We start from the raw sequence: 20,250 nt of genomic DNA, 5'->3' as shown, positions 1-20,250 counted from the left end.
GTAATTATATTCTAAATTATTTTAAAAGCATTTATTTTCTATAAACATTTTTTCAGTAATTCTGTAAGATATGAATTTCCATTTGGTCATGGTAAACATAGACAACAAGTAGCAACATTACTTAGAGAAAAAGAAGTATTTATTCGTGCACCACCTCCAATTTGGAAAATGATATATTGGATGTGGAGTGCTCCTATTACAAAGTTTTGGATTTTTCAGGTAAATATTGTTAAAAATTAACTAAAAATTAAAATGTTAAATGATATACAAGTTATAACAATAAATTGTAGTAGAAATTTTATTATTATTAGAATTAATTCTAAAATTATCTTTGAGGAATATTGGCTATATGATTTTATTATTATTTAGAATATGGAGAACTTTAACATTTTCAATATTTCAAATGTAGACATTTGCTAATGATATTTCCAAATCTAGAGATTATAGATGTCAAATATATATGATTATAAAGCAATTTGGTAATAATTTAGTTAACTTAATTAATATAGCTAATAAGTTTAAAATAACAAATCATATCATCATTAATAAATGTTTGTGTTGCTACTTGTGGAAAGCTCAAATGATTTTGTATACATTCAACATACAAACAACACAACACTCAAATTTTATCATGTTAAGAAATCTTGACATGATAAAATGTATATCATTAAAGTTACTATATAATCTATACCATCAAAGTTGGAAGATTTTTTAACACATATAATCCACAGATTATAGACAGAAAATTATCATGATTAAGTTTCTACATTTAAATTTTTTATGCTGTATTAATATATTTATTTACAAGCCAAAAATGTTTAATAAACTGAATTAAATAAATTTAAACATATATTTGACACTACTCTAACTTAAGTAGTCAGATTGCTGAGCAGTTAAGATGTCATCCCAGTGTTTTTTCAACTTTTTTCTATTAGGGGCTTTCCTAATTTGATACTTATTTTTCTTGCAGCATCCCTACTGCTTTATAATGTAGAGTTATTGAACTTTTTATACTTTTAGTAATACATATAAGCATTATGATGCTGCTCAGCACTACATTTCATGGCATCCCTAAATGTTTCTACATGTCATTGTGGCACCCCAGTTGAAAACAATGTGTCAGCCTATTTCTCTGGGGACCTGGGAACAAATCTAAGGTCAAAACACCTCAGGAATTTTTAGGGATGTCTATCTCAGATAAATCAGGCCCCATCTTTCACCACCTAATCATTCATTGTAGACTTGTCCAAACCCATAATGGGTATGATTAAAAGACCCTCTTAGTGCCTTAAGGGTGAAAAGTAAAAAAAAAAAACATATTACCATAACTTAAAGATTTACCTAAAAGAGTATTTTTTCACTTAAATGTCTTGGTCATTCTCAATAAAATGTTTTTAATTCCATTCAAGGGACAATTAAAGATACATATAATATATAGTAAATAAAATTAATACAAAATGATTGCCGGATTACATTGGGCTATAATAATGCTACTATTTAATAATTAAATGTCAAGTAATTTGGCCTAGAGATAAGTGATAACTTTAATAAGGTATCAGTAGATGGTGTCTAACACCTATCTCTAGGTCAAATTACTTGGCATTTAATTATTAAATAATAGCATTACTACAGTCTGATGTAATCTGGCAATTGTTTGTCATTAATCTAAAAGTCAGATTAATGGATGTTTATATTTGTAAATAAAAATATTTCATGAAATTCCACAAAACTTAACACCAATATGATAATGTGAGGAGATGGGGCATAAAGTAATTTTAATTTGGGCTCTATGTCACTTACACAACACACAATCGTTAGATTGGTTCACAACATCAACGAATGGCTTCCTAAGATGTTTATTGATGAACAGGAGTTCGTAAGAAACCCCTGGAAGTTGTTTTTCCTGACACCAGCCTAGATATAGCATTAGGCATTCTTATGTCTAATTTTTAGAGGAATATCGAGTGGGAGGGTCGCGAGTAAGTGGAGTAGGCGTAGGCTCGGATTTTAGTCAAGGATGAGTCCATATTAAGAGATAACAAAAATATTTAATAAAACAATGAAATAAGATACAAAGACTGAGAGATCAAATATATGCTAATCTAATCTATCTATGCACATGAGAGAGAGTTTACATAACTCTAACATATACTACCACGTCAATTATCATAGAAGTATTTGTAGTTGTAATCTTCTATTAGAAATGTGAATCAGGAGAATAAATCTTATAACACTTTCTGTCTTCTATATGGCACCTTCAATTTTTATGGGACATGGTCCTTATTTATATACGGCGATCTTGATGCAGAGATCGACACTTATAAGGCCTTTTCGTATGGCAGGTTCTGCTTTGGATGAACTGCATCCAATTTCATATGGCAATCTTCTTTGGAAGAACTACCCCGAATGAGGAAAAAATGCCCCTTTTTATAGGACTTCTGTCCGACTCTCTTGGGTGGCTCAGTAGCGTGTGCCCCATTTGATTCATCATGCAAGTCAGCTGTCTAAAAGGAGATTTATTAATCAATATAAATATATTGATTAATAAATGGTAAATACTAATATTGTTAAAAAATTATTATATGAGATGTTAATATGCGTTTCATCAAAATAAAACGCCCTTGTAACAGGCAAAAGCCTTCTACGTCAATAAAGATTACTTACTTACTTACTTAAAAAAAAAAAAAAGAAGAGGTTCAACTTCTCTTCTCTCCAAGAATGACGAATGTTACATCCTTTTTGTTTAAAATTTTATCAACAGAAAAAAAAAATTTTTTTATATTAATTTAGTAATTAATCTAATTACCCGCAGATCTCACAATAATAATAAAACAAACTGCTAAAGCTATGATTACCAAAAAATATTTAATCAGAAGTGTTTTCAATCTTCAATTTAGGTCATACTCAAATGACAGAATAAACAAAATGGAATTGTTTTAAATTTAAAACTACAAATTCAAATCCAGAAAAAATAAAATAAAATAGATATGTAAATAAATGAGTAAAGTAAAAATAATTAAAAAACATATAAATATAATAATAATACAATGATAATAATTATAATAACTCTTCCTTGGTCACCACCTGTCGTGTTGGGAGATCCCAGTAATTTTATTGAACCATAGAGCAATGCAGGCTGGAACACAAGCTCCTGATAGGGACACCCATGCCAATAAGGTTTATGGGGAGAAATGAAGCTAAGAGTGACCACACCCACATTCTGTGGAGATTTTTATCATGGTAATAACCAGATCAAAGTGTGATATCGGCTCAGACATCGCCCAGGTTAACAAGGTCTGTGTTTGTGGGTTAGGCAGAGGCTCACGTTTAAAAAATAGGCCACAGTCTCCCTTGGATACCAGTGGCGAAAGCAGCACCAGCCCAAGCATGCTACTGCAATGCCCTCAACAGATGTGAGGAACCAACCTAGCCTTGATGTTTCTGTGGCAATGCATCCACAGACCACAATGGTTGGAAAAACATGTCAACTGATGAAATGGACATCAGAAATGAACGAGTTTATCATCCGTACTTACTACACGATCACAAGACTCGAAACAAACATGACAGCATATAGACAACAACTACACCATAGATTCACACAACAATATCCTCACCTCACTGTCATCAAACAAAGGGTTGTTGATCAAAAAAGAACAATTATACACAACAACCTTATCCCACAAACAACACTTGAACTTATCAAACAACAGGTTGCTGATCAAATACATAAACAGACAGAAACATTTAACATTAATGAAGATCACATAACCTGTCAGGATAATCCAGCAACAAGCATTGATAATAGCACACATACAACAACTACAACTAATGATACTACAGGCACTTCCTCATCCATCACTGATAACATAGACATAGAATTAGTTAATATGCTCTCACTTATATTTCAGGAAACACTCACTAAATATACTGGTACAGATCCCACACAAAGACCACGAATACCGAAAATCAACACGTCAAAGGAAGTAGGAAAAACACTAAATTATGTAAACACTCACTTACTACCAAACTACATTCATTCAATTTCTACACTCTCAGACATTCATACATTAGTTTATGATGGGGCAGTCACAATAGTAACACACCTTGGTCTGAAAATACAATCACATACAGACACACACAAAACACAATTCTATCACAAGCCTGCATGGCAGAGAAGAATAGAAACACAATGACATTAGACAGCAATTAGGCAGGCTGACACAATACACTAAAAACAACATAACACCCAAATTAAAGAAACAACTCAAAAATATTTTCAAGAAAATCAAAATGCACACAAAACACGAACATCACAACACACACATTACAGAATACATCGATACACTAAAACAAAAACTCACAGCCAAAGCATGTAGACTCAAAAGATACAAAACATGTACACTACGAAAACAACAAAATAAATTATTCACAAACAAAACAAACACTGATACACAGCACAGTGGCACACCAACAGAAGAACTCACAACTAGTGATGTACATATATTCGTTTACTATTCGGTATTCTTCCTGTTCGGCCTATTTTTTGCTATTCAGCTGAATACTGAATATTTAATCACTATTTGGCCAAATACTGAATACCTAAAAACAGGAGTAAGAAATAACAAAAACACAGTAAATTAATCATTTTGGTATTTAGATTTAATGTTATCAGGTTAGCATTGTTTGTTTATATTTATTTATAACTTATAACATGCACAAAATAAAAAAGAAAATAATATTTTTTAAACCACAATTTAGCATAATAACCAACACTTGGCACAACATTCGCACAACTGAAATAAACGGATGTTGTGCCAAGTGTTGGTTATTTATGCTAAATTGCAGTTTAAAAAATAAATATGAAGATACAACACAGTTTCGAAATATGGAAGAAAATAATATTAGTCACGTGTATTCACAATTTATAATTACAAAGATCAGCACACGTACACACCTATTCGTTCGAGAATCGTCACACATCTGAGGGTCTGACCCTGTCTATCCTTCTTTTTAAGTGCTCATCTTTGCTCTTCCCTTTCTCTTTCCTCCATCTCTCTAGTCCACGTATGCCTATGCATACATCATAATACGTGCTCACGATACTTTTGATTCGTCACTTTTCCGTCGTAGATTTCCCATTTTACAATTACGTGACTCATAGCCTGGTGATAACAGAGAAAAGAGACAGATAGGACGTCGGTATAAGTGACAGTTATGATTTCACATATTCAAGATAGCTCGGTAGCCCGAACGACCCCAGGCTTTCGCCCTTGCACGCTAAGTGACTTTCATTACAAGCATTTAGCTTTCCGAAGTCTATGACAACAATTGTTTGGCATTGATGGTCGCAAATTTCGCACCAATAAGCTGCCTCGACTTGTTTGATTATGTTATCAACTCAATTTCATATTTATTTTCACATTTTCACTTCACAGTCTTTCTCTCTTCTTTTTCCATTATTTACATGTGTAGGTCATTTCGTCGTTATCCACATTTGATATCATTACCTATTACATACTGCCATGATGCTCATTCTGTCCGCCTTATGTCAAGTATTAAGACGATTCGCAAAGCATAATGACAGCGGGCCAATAGAGAGTAGGGTCCTTGCCATAATGCGGTTTGCACGCCAATTTTTGTACGTGCGTTAATCAAGCTGAATATTCGCATATTTGACCATGCTTCTGGCCGAATATTCAGTATTCGACCTGAGGCCGAATATACTATTCGTTGCAACACTACTCACAACTTATTGGTCTTCTCTTTGGTCCAGTGTTGTTGCACACAATGCTGATGCAGGCTGGATTGAGAAGGAGAACAAAAACTTGCATAACATACCAACTATGTCCTGTGCTGAAATAAACATACACGTCATCCGCTATGCTGTGAACAGAACACACAACTGGAAGACACCCTGTGTAGACAACATTCACAATTTATGGTACAAAAAATTTACATCACTGCACCAGGAACTAGCTGATCATCTGACACACATCATCACCAATCCACAAGACATGCCAAAATTTCTTACTCAGGGCATCACCTACATGAAACCTAAAAACACCACCACAGACTCCACATAATACAGACCAATTACATGTCTTCTAACACTCTACAAATTATTCACATCCTGCATTACAAACAAAATATACAAACATGTTGAAGAACACGACATTTTTAAAGAACAACAAAAAGGTTGCAGTAGAAATCACAGGGGATGCAAAGAACAGTTACTCATAGATTCAGTCATTTTACGGCAAGCACACAAACAACACAGAAACATACATATGGCATATATAGACTACAGAAAAGCATTCGACAGCGTTCCACACAGTTGGCTGCTACATATTCTACACATGTACAAAATACATCCATCACTCATTGCATTCTTTGAAAACATTATGCAGCACTGGAGAACAACACTGCATTTCAGGGTTAGTAACACTTCCATACAAACAAATAAGATATTCATTAGGCGAGGAATTTTTCAAGGAAATTCCTTGAGTCCTCTCTGGTTCTGCCTAGCAAACTCAAATAATGCACCATTAAATTTACATTCACAATGTATGGACATGACACAGCTTATAAATAGCATAGACACTGTTAAGCAATCATGGGTACAAAAAGCACTCCATGGCAGACATCCCTATGACCTGGCCCAGGTTTTTGTTGACAAAACTGTGTCAAACAGCTGGTTAGCTTGCGGATGCCTCTTTGGGGAGATGGAAAGATTCATGATTTCCATACAGAATCAGGTCATAATACTAAAAACTACAGAAACATATACTCAAAGATACAACACTCACAAATGACAAATGCAGAAAATGTAACATCATGCCAGAAACCATACAACACATCACTTCTGGTTGCAAGCTCTTGGCACAGACAGATTACTTACATAGACACAATCAAGTAGCAAATATAATACACCAAGAGCTTGCAAAGAAACACAAATTGGTAGACATCCACAAACCATACTACAAATACATTCCACAGACAGTATTGGAAAACAACACGCACAAACTGTACTGCGACAGAGCCATAATCACAGATAAAACAATTTACCACAACAGACCAGACATCACACTCATTGACAAACACAATAAAATCACATGCATTATAGACAGCCATTCCAAACACTTACAATGTACAAAACACATGCACTGAAAAAGTCAGTAAGTACACAGAACTTGCCCAGGAAATAAGGCATCTGTGGAAAATGGAAAGGGTGCTTATTGTATCTATCGTTCTCTCCTGTACAGGTGTGATACCACACACACTACACAAAAGCCTGAAAACATTACAATTGAATAGAAATACATACATAACACTACAGAAGGCCACTACATTGAATACATGCCACATTGTTAGGAAATTCCTGAATACAGACACACACACTGACACACTTATTTAATTTTAGTTTTGTTTTGGTTGCTATGCCTTGACTCTGGTCCGGCATAGTACAGAGCCACCAGTGTGAACCGAGTATAACTCACAAAACCCAACATAATAATAATAATAATATTTAGGATTCCAACAGTTAAACTTACAGAACATGCACATGTAAAATGAAGATAAACGCTTGAATATCAGAACAGATTACATGCAATACTAAGAACACACCTAAATGCAAAACACACTATTAAAGTTATTAATACATATGTTGTCCCTGTAGTCACTTATTTTTTTGGAGTTATACACTGGATGTGCACAGATCTCAAGCAACTCCAAAGGAAAAGAAGAACAACACTTACTAAACATAAACAATATCACCCAAAATCTTCCATAGAAAGATTAACTCTTTTGTAAAGTATTAGCTTATAAACAAGTTGTAAATAGAGAGGGAACAAAAGAAACATCAATCTCGCTAAGAGATGTAAAGAGTTGGCTTGTAAACAAGGTTGAAAACAGAGAGGGAACAAAAGAAATGCCAATCTCGCTAATTGGATCCACGTGTGGTTCAGTGATGACCACTTGCCAGGTATTGAACTACTGGATGTAAACAAGTGAGTCGGAATATTAGCGAACATAAGTGTAAACTTTATTATCATCCGATAAAAGCAGACCTGGGGGAAAGCTGTTCCCGCAAGGAAGGTTTATGATTGTCGGAAGTGTCTGTCCATGAAATCCTTAAATTGCAGAGCAAACAGAAGAAAACAGGAGAGAACAGCAAGAGACTGGGTACATGGTAGTCTCTGGCACTTGGGAAGCCTGCTGAGCTTAGAGAGAGCATACTCTTCTGGTAAACATCTCAGGTACGGGTAAGTGCAAAAACTGGACGAACCGTGCAGTTGAGCCACTGTGTAGGTTGACCTAGGCCTCTCACACACCTAATCTTTCCCGTACGTCAAATTACACTACGCTTTGTGTTTAATGTGTTTTCTAACTGGTATAGTGTATATATTTTTGTAAATAAACTGTACATTATGGACTATCTTGAGTGTGGAGGTTGCTTTCATCGAACTATACAAGAACATTATTGAGTTGTGTTTAATCCAGAAAACCAACTTGAGACGGAGTTTAGTAAGGAAACTTCACTTCTTTCTTGTAAAGAAGGTTGCCATGGCCTGACTAATATAGTTAACCTGCACTATAAACAAATTCTGACACTGGGAGTTTTCCACAAAAAACAAGAAACATCAATATTACATAAATCTATAACTCTGGAAGACAGTAACCACACACCTTCTTAACTTTCATTCTGTCCTATCTCGCTTTATTTCACCTTCAACCTGAACCCTTCCTAAAACTTTTATTCTTCTTTCCTTTTCATGTTTCTTGGGCTATACCAAAGAGTGCAGCCAATAAACAATTCTCTAGTAACCACACACCTTTAAACTTATACCCTGAGCATCTGGACATAACTCAATACATAAATAACATAGACACTATTAAGCAGTCATTAGCCCAAAAGGCACTTCTTGGAAGACATGTCTATTACCTAGCTCAGGACAATGTTTACAAAATTGCAACAAACTATTGGCTGACTAGGGGCTGTCTGTTTGGAGAGACTGAAGGGTTTATGGTTGCTATTCAAGATCAGGTCATAAACACTAAAATCTACAGAAAACACATCCTGAAGAATACATCACTTACAAACGACTCTTGCAGAAAATTCCACATTCTGCCAGAAATAATACAACATGTAATCTCTGGTTACAAGCTCTTGGCACAGACAGACTATTTACATAGGCATAATCAAGTAGCAAATATAATATACCTAGAGCTTGCACACAAACACAGATTATTAAACACCCAGGTACCATACCTCAAATATACTCCACAGGCAGTATTAGAAAATGACACACAAAATCTACTACAACAGATCCATAATCACAGATAAAACAATTCATCATAATAGACCTGACATTACTCTCATTGACAAATGCAATAAGATCACTTATATAATAGACATTTCTGTTCCAAACACTCATAACATAAATTGCTTAAGCTTGAAAAATCAACAAGTACACTCCACTCACTCAGTAATAAGACAGATGTGGAGGATGGCTAAGGTATTTATTGTATCTATTGTCCTCTCTTTTACTGGTGTTATACCACATACACTACACAAAAGTCTAGAAATGTTAAACCTTAATAAAAACATATACATGGCACTACAAAAAGGGCAATATTGAACACACGTCATATTGTTAGAAAGTTTCTAGATGTTGACACATACACCAATAACACAGAAGCCTAATGTAACACTTGTTTCTTGTTAGCTATGCCTTGACTTTGGTCTGGCATAGTACATGGCACCAGTATCAGTTGAGCATGGCATTCACAACATAATAATAATAATATGCAAAAGCTTTGTATATATAAATATTCAAATATAAATAAATATATATACAACAAAGACCAGAATAAATAATGTCAAATGTCTTTAAAATAGAGAGAAAGGAGAAGGCTATAATAACTGATTAACATTAGAAAATAACTTACAATTGACTGAATTTAGATTTTGTATTTGCTGCACATACATTTATTTATATTTGAATATTTATATATACAAAATTTTTTGTATATTATTACATTTATGTTTTTTAGTTTATTTTATTCATTTATTTATTCATGTATTTATTTTATTTTTATTTTCTCATATTCAAATTTGTAATTTTAAATTTAAAACAAATTTATTTTGTTTATTCTATCAGCTGAGAATGATCTAAGTTGAAAGTCAAAAACATTTCTGATTAAATATTTTTTTAGTGATGAGGAGAACTTTAGCACTTTGTTTTATTATTATTAAAAATACTCTCTCTGAAATAAATGTTTTAAAATTATATATTATTTTTTGGCTATATTATAATGTTGCTTAAATTTTATTTTATTTCATAAATTATATTCTAAATTTATTCCAATTTGTAATATCTAATTATTTTTATTTTTGACTATTTCAGTTATTTTATATGTTTTATTTGGGGATATTTAGTGTTGCAGTTCTTGCTCCTTCTTGTGGTATCTTAATTCTAGATATAATTGTCTGTTCATGGACATTTCTCATAGCCATAGAAAATATCAGACGAGCATATATTCTATTCAAAGTGAGTACTTTATCTGATAATTTTTGAATAAATTAAAATTGAAGTATAGTTAAATTGTTAAAAATATAAGCAGATTGTTGATGTTTAGAAGAAATTTATATTGTTTAATTATCTTAAATTTAAAATTTCTAAATTTAATTAATTATATTGTATTCTATCAATAAACAATAGAAATTAGAATACATTTATTAGTGTAAGCGTTTTGAGAATTATTGTTTTTACTTTCCTGGTTGTTATTTATAACAGAGGGAAAGTCTAGCAATCAGTCAAAAAATGACCCTGCGAGATTTTATATTTTGGATTCGGAACCTTGAAACATCAAGAAATGCAAAAAAATTTAGGGATTTTTCTGTATGTAAAGATGTTAGTATGTGTGGGGGGGAATTTTGTTCACCCTCTTTTTTTCACTTAATAACTCCTGTGCCTTTTGTCAAAAATTTCTGAAAATTTGCAGGGAAGTTTATGTATTAGGGGGATTGATGCTATTAAATTTTGATGGTTAAAGATCAAGGGGGTGAGGAGATAGGTGTCATATCTCAAATGGGGTTGAATGATTTCACTGTTTATTAGCATTTACAATTTTTTATAAAACTTATCTCCACCCTCAAAATTAAGCTTTTTGTCATTTTATAATAATTAATATTAGGTTGTTGCAAATGAAATGGCCAATTTTTACTTCTGACTCTGAATGTTTATTAATTTAATATATTCTTAATTCTTTAATTAACTTATATATTCAATCAAAATTGTCCCCACCAACAATAATATATTTTTCCTAATACAATAAAAATGGCATTAATGCCAATTTGATAGAAATTATGAGAATGAGAAGCCAAAAAGTCAGTAAAGATATTTTTTTTATTGCATCCTCTTTCTTGAAGACTTTCCTTGCCAAAAAACTGTCCAAATGTATAAAAAGTTGGCAAAAAGTCTGAGGAATAAGGTGGATGGGGAAAGAATTTCATTTGAATACTTTCAGTTTTATGATGAACTGCAGATCTCCAAATGATGCTCTTTATCTCTCATTGAGTTTGTGGAGTACCCATTTTTCGAGCTTCTTGATTTTCCCTAACATGTTTAGATGTTGAGAAATGGTTGAATAATGTCCAGTATGTTCAACCTTTCCATGATTTCCTAGACAGTCAGGTGATATTTTGATTCAATGATGTTCTTCAATTCTGATTTTTGAGATTTGTATTCCCGGAATAAAATTTTTTGAACCAATGTCTAGTGGTCTGTTCACTCACAGAACCTTCACCAAAGGTTTTATTGGCTGTGTTATGCTCCTGCTTATACTGTACTTGTAAAAGAAAAATATTCAATATACTTTTTTCTTTGCTTTCAGAAAAAGTACTCTTAAACATGTGGAACTCACAATATAAATGAGATTACAGTTCTAAATTCACATATTATATGTGTGCTCATCAATTGCAAACATACAGCACTGTTCACATAGAAAAAAGTTGAACTATAAGGCTGGGAAGTTTAAATTTAAAAAAAATTGGCCATTTCATTTTTCAATGATCCAATAATATGAAAAGTTTTTTTATAATTAAATGTCTTAACAGATGACACCACACACAATTTTAAATTGTTTTGCCAGGAAAGTTACACAACTCATTGCTGTATTTTTTTACATTCTAAGGAAATTATTAAATATATTATTATTTGAACATAGCATAATATTCTAGCATATTTAAAATAAGTTAGTTAAGTCATCTGAAAGCAGAATGTTTACTTATCCAAAATTAAATGCTAGATTAGGAAGATTTTTTGGTTTTTACAGTTTTTTTCTCTTTTAGTTAAATAAATATTATTCTTTTTTCCTCATGATAATTAATAATAATAATAATTTTTTTTCAGAAATATACCAGTGTACCATTATTTCTGAAATGCGTAGAAATACTCTTGATAATAGCATTCGTTGTTCTATATGTTTTGGGTAGAATTTTGAATGTTGGAATTTTTTTAAAACCATATAATGGAAAGATTCTCTTATGTGTTGGATTATTATATTTTTATTATCGACTCATTGCTATTTATCTTCCTATATCACCAACTTTAGGACCACTTCTTTACAGAGTGAAACTAATGGTAAGTTTGGATAGAATTTTTTCTTAATATAAATGTTTTACTATATTTTCTCAATTAAACCTCAGGTTTATTTTTAAAACATGCATCTCCAGGGTTTTTTGAGGTTGGTGTTTATTATCTTGCAACAGAATATGAGTGGGTAAAAATTGAAAGAAATACCTTAATTACTTGTACATATTTCAAATTATCAAAACCATTATTGACCATATTTATTGGTTACTGCTATAATATTTGAAATAATTATTGTTTATATACAGTAATACCCCGAATTAAGTAACATGCGACTTACATAAATTTGCAGTTATGTAAAATGTAAATCTCAAAAATTGGAAAAAAATCTGAATAGAGTGACATGTAATTTTACAAAGAATTATTCTATTTCAAACACTCATTCATTCTCTCTCTCTCTCTCTCTCTCTCTTCCTTTCTTTCTTTCGCACTGTACCAATTTATTACTTTATTGCTCTGCTAATCCTTTACTTTTCAATCTAATTGTAAGCACATATATGCAAATATACTGGGCACTCATGTAAACAAGATTCTTCTACAGTACTCAGTGAAGGTCAAACAGCAAAACCAAGCACATCTTTATTGCTTGTTTTTCTATATGTATTGTGTGAGAACCAAGGGGGTTTGAGTAGTAATCTCGACCCTTCTTACTGGCTTTGCATCAGGAGATGGCTTATGTGTAAACAAGTGGGAGGGTCAGCGAGGTCGTGATAACGTGTTAGCCGTACTCAAGGATGAGATGTATTTAAACGTATGAATAATATATTTATTTAACAACTAAGATTATACAAACTAAAATTGACTAAGATTATACAAGTACAAAATTATAGATACAATAATTGTTTCTAAAGATAAAGAATGCTAATAATGCGACGGTTTTGATTCAGTAATCAATAATTTCACAGGTTTTGGTCCAACAGGTTAAATCTCGGGAATTAATAATCGTCTAACTTATAATCTATTCTGACAGAAAGAATTTATTAGTCCAAGCAAGTATCTTTTTGCCTACAGCAATCAAGTCTAAGAGGTCCTTTTTTCAGAAATGAGGAGGAGAGGTCTGAATGTAGTTCCAGTTGGGAGACTTCCTTTCGATGATTGCCCCGAGGTGCGGGTGCAATCCCTTTTTATACTAGTCTCTGGGAACTGACAAGGGGAATTCTGATGCAATGTGGTCTAAGTTTTTTGTGTGGCCAGGTGTTGTTTATGTTAATTGTCAGGAATCTAGCATTTCAATAAATTTATTACTTTCTCTATCCAATATTGTTACTCCATTGCTAATAAAACTGATAACAACTGTCAAACATACTAAATTAATTGCCAGTAGTGACTAAGGTTAAGGTTTGGTATTGCAACCTTAGCAATAATTATTAATTTGGAGAGATATTTAATAGGTTTTATCTGTTAAGACATCAAGCTAAATAGGATGTATGTGTATAGGTTTGGTTTGATCTCTTCTTTTCTGTGACTGTCATTACCCTCTTTCATCCAGCAAAATTATGTTATTTTGTTAATTGGCTAGCAGTCCATAGATTGGAATGAGGGGGAAGAAAGAAAGGTGTGATGCCAAGTGCGGGGAGAGCGAAAGTGTGAAAGGTCATTTCTCACTCTCCCACTGAGAGAGAGGATATGAAAATTTTACCTAGAACTTTTTTCGGGTTATTCCCCAAAGCCATTCAAAAGACAACAAGAGAGGGTGAGGGCAGAGAAGGAAATCAGAGAAAGAAGAGAAATAATGAACAAATTGAGAGCAAAAAGAAAATACTCATATGGTAAAACCTATGCCATCCGACTCCAATTCTTATGCTCCTAATATAAGAGACAAAATAGATGAGTTGGAATTCCACAGTTGTTTTACATCATTAGTGTGTAGTTTGCCTCAAGTGATTTGTTTAATATATAACCTGTTTACCACCACTAAATTTACATAGTGTTCGTTGTTTATTTACAGTACTGTACCATTAAAATGCAATTGAAATGACAAATAAAATTATACAAAAAAATAAATAATAAATAATATATGTACAGTACACAAATAAAAAATACAATATTGTGTTATTAATTATGTAGCTAAACTTAAGCAATTTACAAATTCAACTTATATACCGTAAAATTCAAGTTACATAAAGGTCTATGGTCCACATTACTTATGTAACTCGGGGTATTACTGTAGTCAATCTGATTCATTATCTTTCAATTTAGTTATTCCGTTGTCATTTGTGTCTGCTTCAATATCATTGCAGGAATCAAAATCTTGACAGCTATCTTTTGGTTCAAACTTTCCTTATCTTTCCAATTAGAATTTTTCTAATTACCCTTTGGCTGATAAGCTCTGGACTTGGTTGCAACTTTCCATGCTCAATATTTGATAATATTTATAATTTTATTTCAAAAAATGTTTTCATGAACTTTAGAATAGAAAATGCTGACTGTCTCTAGATAATTTGAAGATGTAGAATTTTTTTTTATTCTTTACCTGCCACTCAGAACTACATTTACCCTGTACAGTGCAGTACTTCAACATGTTTCCCACATTTTTCAATCCAGGGTTTATTTTTAATGGCATTTTTATTTCCTCCGTTTATTCAAAAACTGGGATTTATTCGAATCCCAGAGTTTAATCATGGAAATATAGTACATATAATTATATAAAATTTCAAATATTATTAATGCATTAAGGAGTTGGTGTTTTGTTTTATTTTATTATATTGAATATAGAAAGGCTTTTCTTGTTAAAGAAACTTTTTGAAAATTTAAGCCTAAAAACTTGATATATTGAGCAAAAACTTTAATTGCCCCATAGATGATCTTTTTGTTTTATCTAGTGTCTTTGAAGATGAACTTTAAAAAATTGAAAAAACTAAAAATTAGGGTGTTTGTAATATCCAGCTGATAGTCAGTTTCTTCCCATACTCACTGTTCTGGCCATTTTCTCAACTGAATCAAGATTCTGGTGAATACATCTTCCAGCAAGTTGGGGCTCCATCTCATTTTTATAAGGTTTGCAAAGTTATGAATTGTGTTTTTCTTCAGTGATTGTGCCCAAGGCATCAAATATCATAGACCCAATCACAGTCTGTTGTCTGCTGGCTCTTAGGTCCCTTGATCTGACAACTTGTGATTTCCATTTGTGGAGCTATGTGAAACACACTGTCTGTGCCCAGGAATTTGCAGGAACTGCAGAATCAAATTATGACTGCTTTGGTAGGAGTGACAATGGATATGTTATAGTGAGTCTGGGAAGAAATTGATTATTGGCTGGATGTATATCATGTGACACAAGGTGCACATTTTGAAGGATTGTAATGAACAGGTATGAAATTTGGAGAGATTTTATATGTTTTGAAATATATTAAATTATTTTAAGATAATACAGTAGAGCATTGATTATCTGACCTCCGATTAACCATCACATCAGTTAACTGACCGTTCTAGTCGGCAAATTCAAATGTTCACTAGTGATGTGGCACTACAATATTTGGCTATGTCTTGGCTACTTTAATGGTATTTTTACGTGTTTTAGCTGGCAACATGGCTCGACCATGAAAGGGAGCCAGTATTTAAACGAGGCTTAATTTTCTAATTTTTAATGATACAATAGCTACGATTATTATTTTAAAAAAATTTTTGTTAGGCTTAACATTGATGAAAGTTCAATGTGAAGTAGGTTAATAGCGATATAATAATATACTAATTACATGAGTTAACTAATTACATGAGATATACTAATATAATATACTATAATGTATTTTTTCATATTTTTCGGTTATCCGTTTTTTCAGTTATCTGACCAACTCCAGTTCCCAATTGAGTCGGATAATTGATGCTCTACTGTAATTAATATAATTACAGTAATTTAAAATAGTGGAATTTGTAAATTCTAAAAATAAATATGATTCCAAAATTTTGTGAACTTAATGAAAATGAGTTATTGGTAATTAAAGTTTAGTATTTCTTCATTATTTGTTTGTCTGCTTAAATGAATCACTTGAAGTTGGATAAGAAAGAGTAATTTTACTTGTTTTTAATCTGAAAATAATCTTATTTATTTTTAGAATTTACAAATTTTAAGAATATTACCGATCCCATTGTTTTAAATTTTATAAATATATTTAAAATAGTAGAATTCTTTTTGAAAGATTCTGTATATGTTATCTATAAATCATTTATTCTGAAAGATTCTTGAGGTGTATGTATTAAATGTTATAGCTAGCTTTGATTATTCTTGTTTGTGAAAAAAATCTATTTTGTTTTTAACTCTTATTTATTTAGATGTTTGATTTTAGTGCATTAGTATTAAAAGTTTGGGCAATATGCCAAAAAACATTTGCTTATCTGTTATTTAAAGCAATAGAAGAAATGTTCCATTTATTTTTTCTATCATACTGTAAAATTAATGTTTGATCAATAATGATTTTATTTTCAACTTAAATTTCATAATTAATTCTTTCTTGACTAAATTTTCAAGTGATTGTCAGATGACTGAGTTGAATAAGACATCAACTTATGCTCTGAGAGAATTGGGATTAAATTGGGGGACATTAAAATTTGAATTTACATTTGCATTTATCTGGTTTTCTGCATATTTAAGTTTTACATTTCATAATTCATGTTGCCCATCATAAAGAAATGAATGTCTGATTTTATATCATGTTGTTAAAAGTCATTCCTGTCCACTTTTTATTGTTTATCTTGTCATTATATTATTATATACCAGGGGTGGCCAAGCTCCTTGATAGTCCGAGCCATTTTTCAAAATTGAAATTTTTCACGAGCCGCAATTAAAGGTATGCAAAAAATTCCAATTACAAAATATATCCGTAGCAAGAGTGATACAACTTGTTTCCTCCAGAGCACAATGTCAACTGTCCATTGCAATGACAGTTTACAAATTCAAAATCGGTCTGGAGTCGGTCGATAACGGACGATTACACCACTGTTTATGTTCATTCGCGCAGTTTTCGATGAGTCATATCATTCTTAACTTGGACGGAAATGAAATTTGTTACAACATTGCACTTAGTCTTTCATATTTTTTTGTTAGTAATTTAAAAGACATTTGAAACACATACGGACGATAATAATTTTTTAAAATATAATAACACAAAAATGAAAAGGGAACTCGGGTACAGTACATTTAACGAGAGCCACAAATAATCCTTCAAAGAGCCGCAGGTTGGCCACCCCTGTTATATACATATTTTGTTGGTTTGTATAAGTTTAATTTTTTTCTAAACAAAGTGATAACTTCTCTTTCAGATGTTTGCCAACTAACAATTCATATCATTTATATTTTCTTATTCACTATAATTTATAATTACTATGTAAAATTCAAATTATCAAGGATAGATTAATTTAAATTGTAAAAGTAAAATATAGTCATCTATCTTATTTATTGTAAACTTCCAAACTAGTTATTTGAAGATTTGAATAAATGAAACTTTTACAGTCTTACAATAGTTTGAAGTAATATTTTACTGGTAATGTGAATCTTTACTGACAAATAAATTTGATAACATCTTGTAAATAGTTCTTAGTAGTAAATTACTATAATGCATAAAGAAATATCAACAACAACTTTTACTTTATCCAGCAATCAAATTTCAAATAAAGAAATGTTTTTGAGTCACTTAATGATTAATGAGTTACTTCAGGTTCAATCATATGAAACAGACCTCATACGTGGACATTCTATTGGATTTAAAAATAAGCATTAACTTATAATATCACTGAGATTATAGAAATGTGCAAAGTCCTCAAAAAGGAAGAATACATCAATAAAAGAGATGCAGTATCTATTTTCAACATGTAAAAATTTTTATTAAAATAGTAATAGTTTGGCATAAGCTATTCATATTGTTATATTATATTCTTATGTCTGTTATTTGTATTTATTTTTAATTTTATTATGAGTTATATTTATATATTTTTTCAAATTTCTGGTTTATTGCAAATTAATACTTATTTTTAAATCCAATGGAACACCTGCATGTGTAGTTTATTCCATATGTTTGAACCTGAAGATAAGTCTTAAGTGATTTGAAAAGGTTTGAAATTTTATTGTTAGAAAAAATGAAGGTTGTTCTTTATGTTTAATATAAGTCCATTTTGCACTGTATCATTTATTAATATATAAAAATTTCAATAATAAATTCTGAAAAATCATTTAAAGAATTTTAATATCTTTTTCCTTGAAGGTTCTTGTTGATTTTGTAAATTTCATGAGGATGACAATGCTTGTAATAATTAGTGGTGGAATAGTCATACAAGCTACTTTATATCCAGATTTTCCACTTGATACAGAATTATTCAGACGTGCTTTTCATCGTGCATGGTTTTCTCTCTTCATAACACCAATTGATGAGTTACAAGGTAAAATTAATTTATGAATATTCTTTCTTTTTTTTAAATTGTAAATAAATTTTTAAACTTAAAAATTTCAGGTAAAGACTGGTGTAGAGAAAAAGGAAACATAAATAATATTACAAGTTGCTCAAATATTGGAAAATGTAAGTTAAAAAATAATTATAAAATGATAATTTAAATTAAAAGAGATTTTGATTTGATTTTTTATTCAGATGCTGTATAATTTTTTTGTTTAGTTATTAGTTAATTTCATATTATATTATCAAATTGTAAGAATTAATTAATAAAAATGCTAATGATATATTTATTTTCTTGTTAATAATAAATCATTGTCTGATTTTATTAAGTGAATAAATAGATTAATACAGTAATACCTCGACTTACGCTACCCCGATTTACGCGAACCCGGAGTTACGCGATTTTCAAATCTCGTCGAATCGTCTTTTGTTTGAGCACCAGGCAACTCTTGATTACTCACTCACCCCACACTATTGTTCAGCTTACATGTTCGGTCGTGTCGCGCGGAATTGACGCATAGCTACAATTTATTTTGTGTTATTTATTTCTGTGTATTTTATATCTACGGAGACTCGAGAGACTCTATGTGGTGATTTCTTGTAACCGTGAATAAATCAAAAGACGAGATAAGATTAACGAGAACATTTATTAGCTTACATACCTCCAACTTGGATTTTACACAAATTGCGAAATTATACCCCGACTTACGCGAATTTGACTTACGCGGTTATCGCTCGGTCCCACCTATCGCGTAAGTTCGGGGTATCACTGTATACAAAAAAATTGAATAATTATTATATTTTCTTGCATATAACCCATGATGGCATATACAAATCAGAAATATGCTAGAACTAAAATAAAACCTTGACATAACTTGGACCTTCATTCCTTTGCTATGGAGCAATGGTGAGTGCTTCATAAGCAGTCATTGCTCCACAGGCACAAGTTTGTACTTGCAATTTAAAATTGGTATTGTTAAAAAAAAATTTATATTGAAATAAATAGTTTAATTTGAACATCTGAAGGCATTCGAAATTTCATAGAGGAAAAAACATTTAATTTGTTTATATAGTGATCATTTTAAACTGGGTTAATGATTGTTCCTATTTTAATTCCTTTACTCATATTTAAACTAGATATAAATTTAATATAAATATGATTATAGAATTATACACCTAATTATACAGTAGTACCTCAGGATTTTTTCCTCATA

At 31.4% G+C, this 20,250-nt stretch overlaps 1 protein-coding gene across 1 annotated transcript in view; it reads left to right on the top strand.

Moving 5' to 3' along the window:
• The window catches only part of LOC111639041 (protein ced-11-like), a gene marked incomplete at its 5' end in the record, with an annotated part of 100,682 nt that overhangs the window by 52,833 nt on the left and 27,599 nt on the right, over nucleotides 1-20,250 (top strand). The window contains 5 exons of the mRNA XM_023384816.1: nucleotides 57-219; nucleotides 10,410-10,553; nucleotides 12,417-12,647; nucleotides 18,851-19,025; nucleotides 19,097-19,162. Coding sequence (XP_023240584.1) covers nucleotides 57-219; nucleotides 10,410-10,553; nucleotides 12,417-12,647; nucleotides 18,851-19,025; nucleotides 19,097-19,162 — 779 coding nt within the window. The remainder of the gene's footprint in view (nucleotides 1-56; nucleotides 220-10,409; nucleotides 10,554-12,416; nucleotides 12,648-18,850; nucleotides 19,026-19,096; nucleotides 19,163-20,250) is intronic.

This window comes from Centruroides sculpturatus, unplaced genomic scaffold (assembly GCF_000671375.1).
Source record: "Centruroides sculpturatus isolate CEXI.00-Female unplaced genomic scaffold, Cexi_2.0 scaffold1187, whole genome shotgun sequence".
Classification (NCBI taxonomy): Eukaryota; Metazoa; Arthropoda; class Arachnida; order Scorpiones; family Buthidae; genus Centruroides; species Centruroides sculpturatus.
The sequence above is the reverse complement of the archived record's forward strand: the minus strand, read 5'-3'. Positions and strand labels throughout refer to the sequence as shown.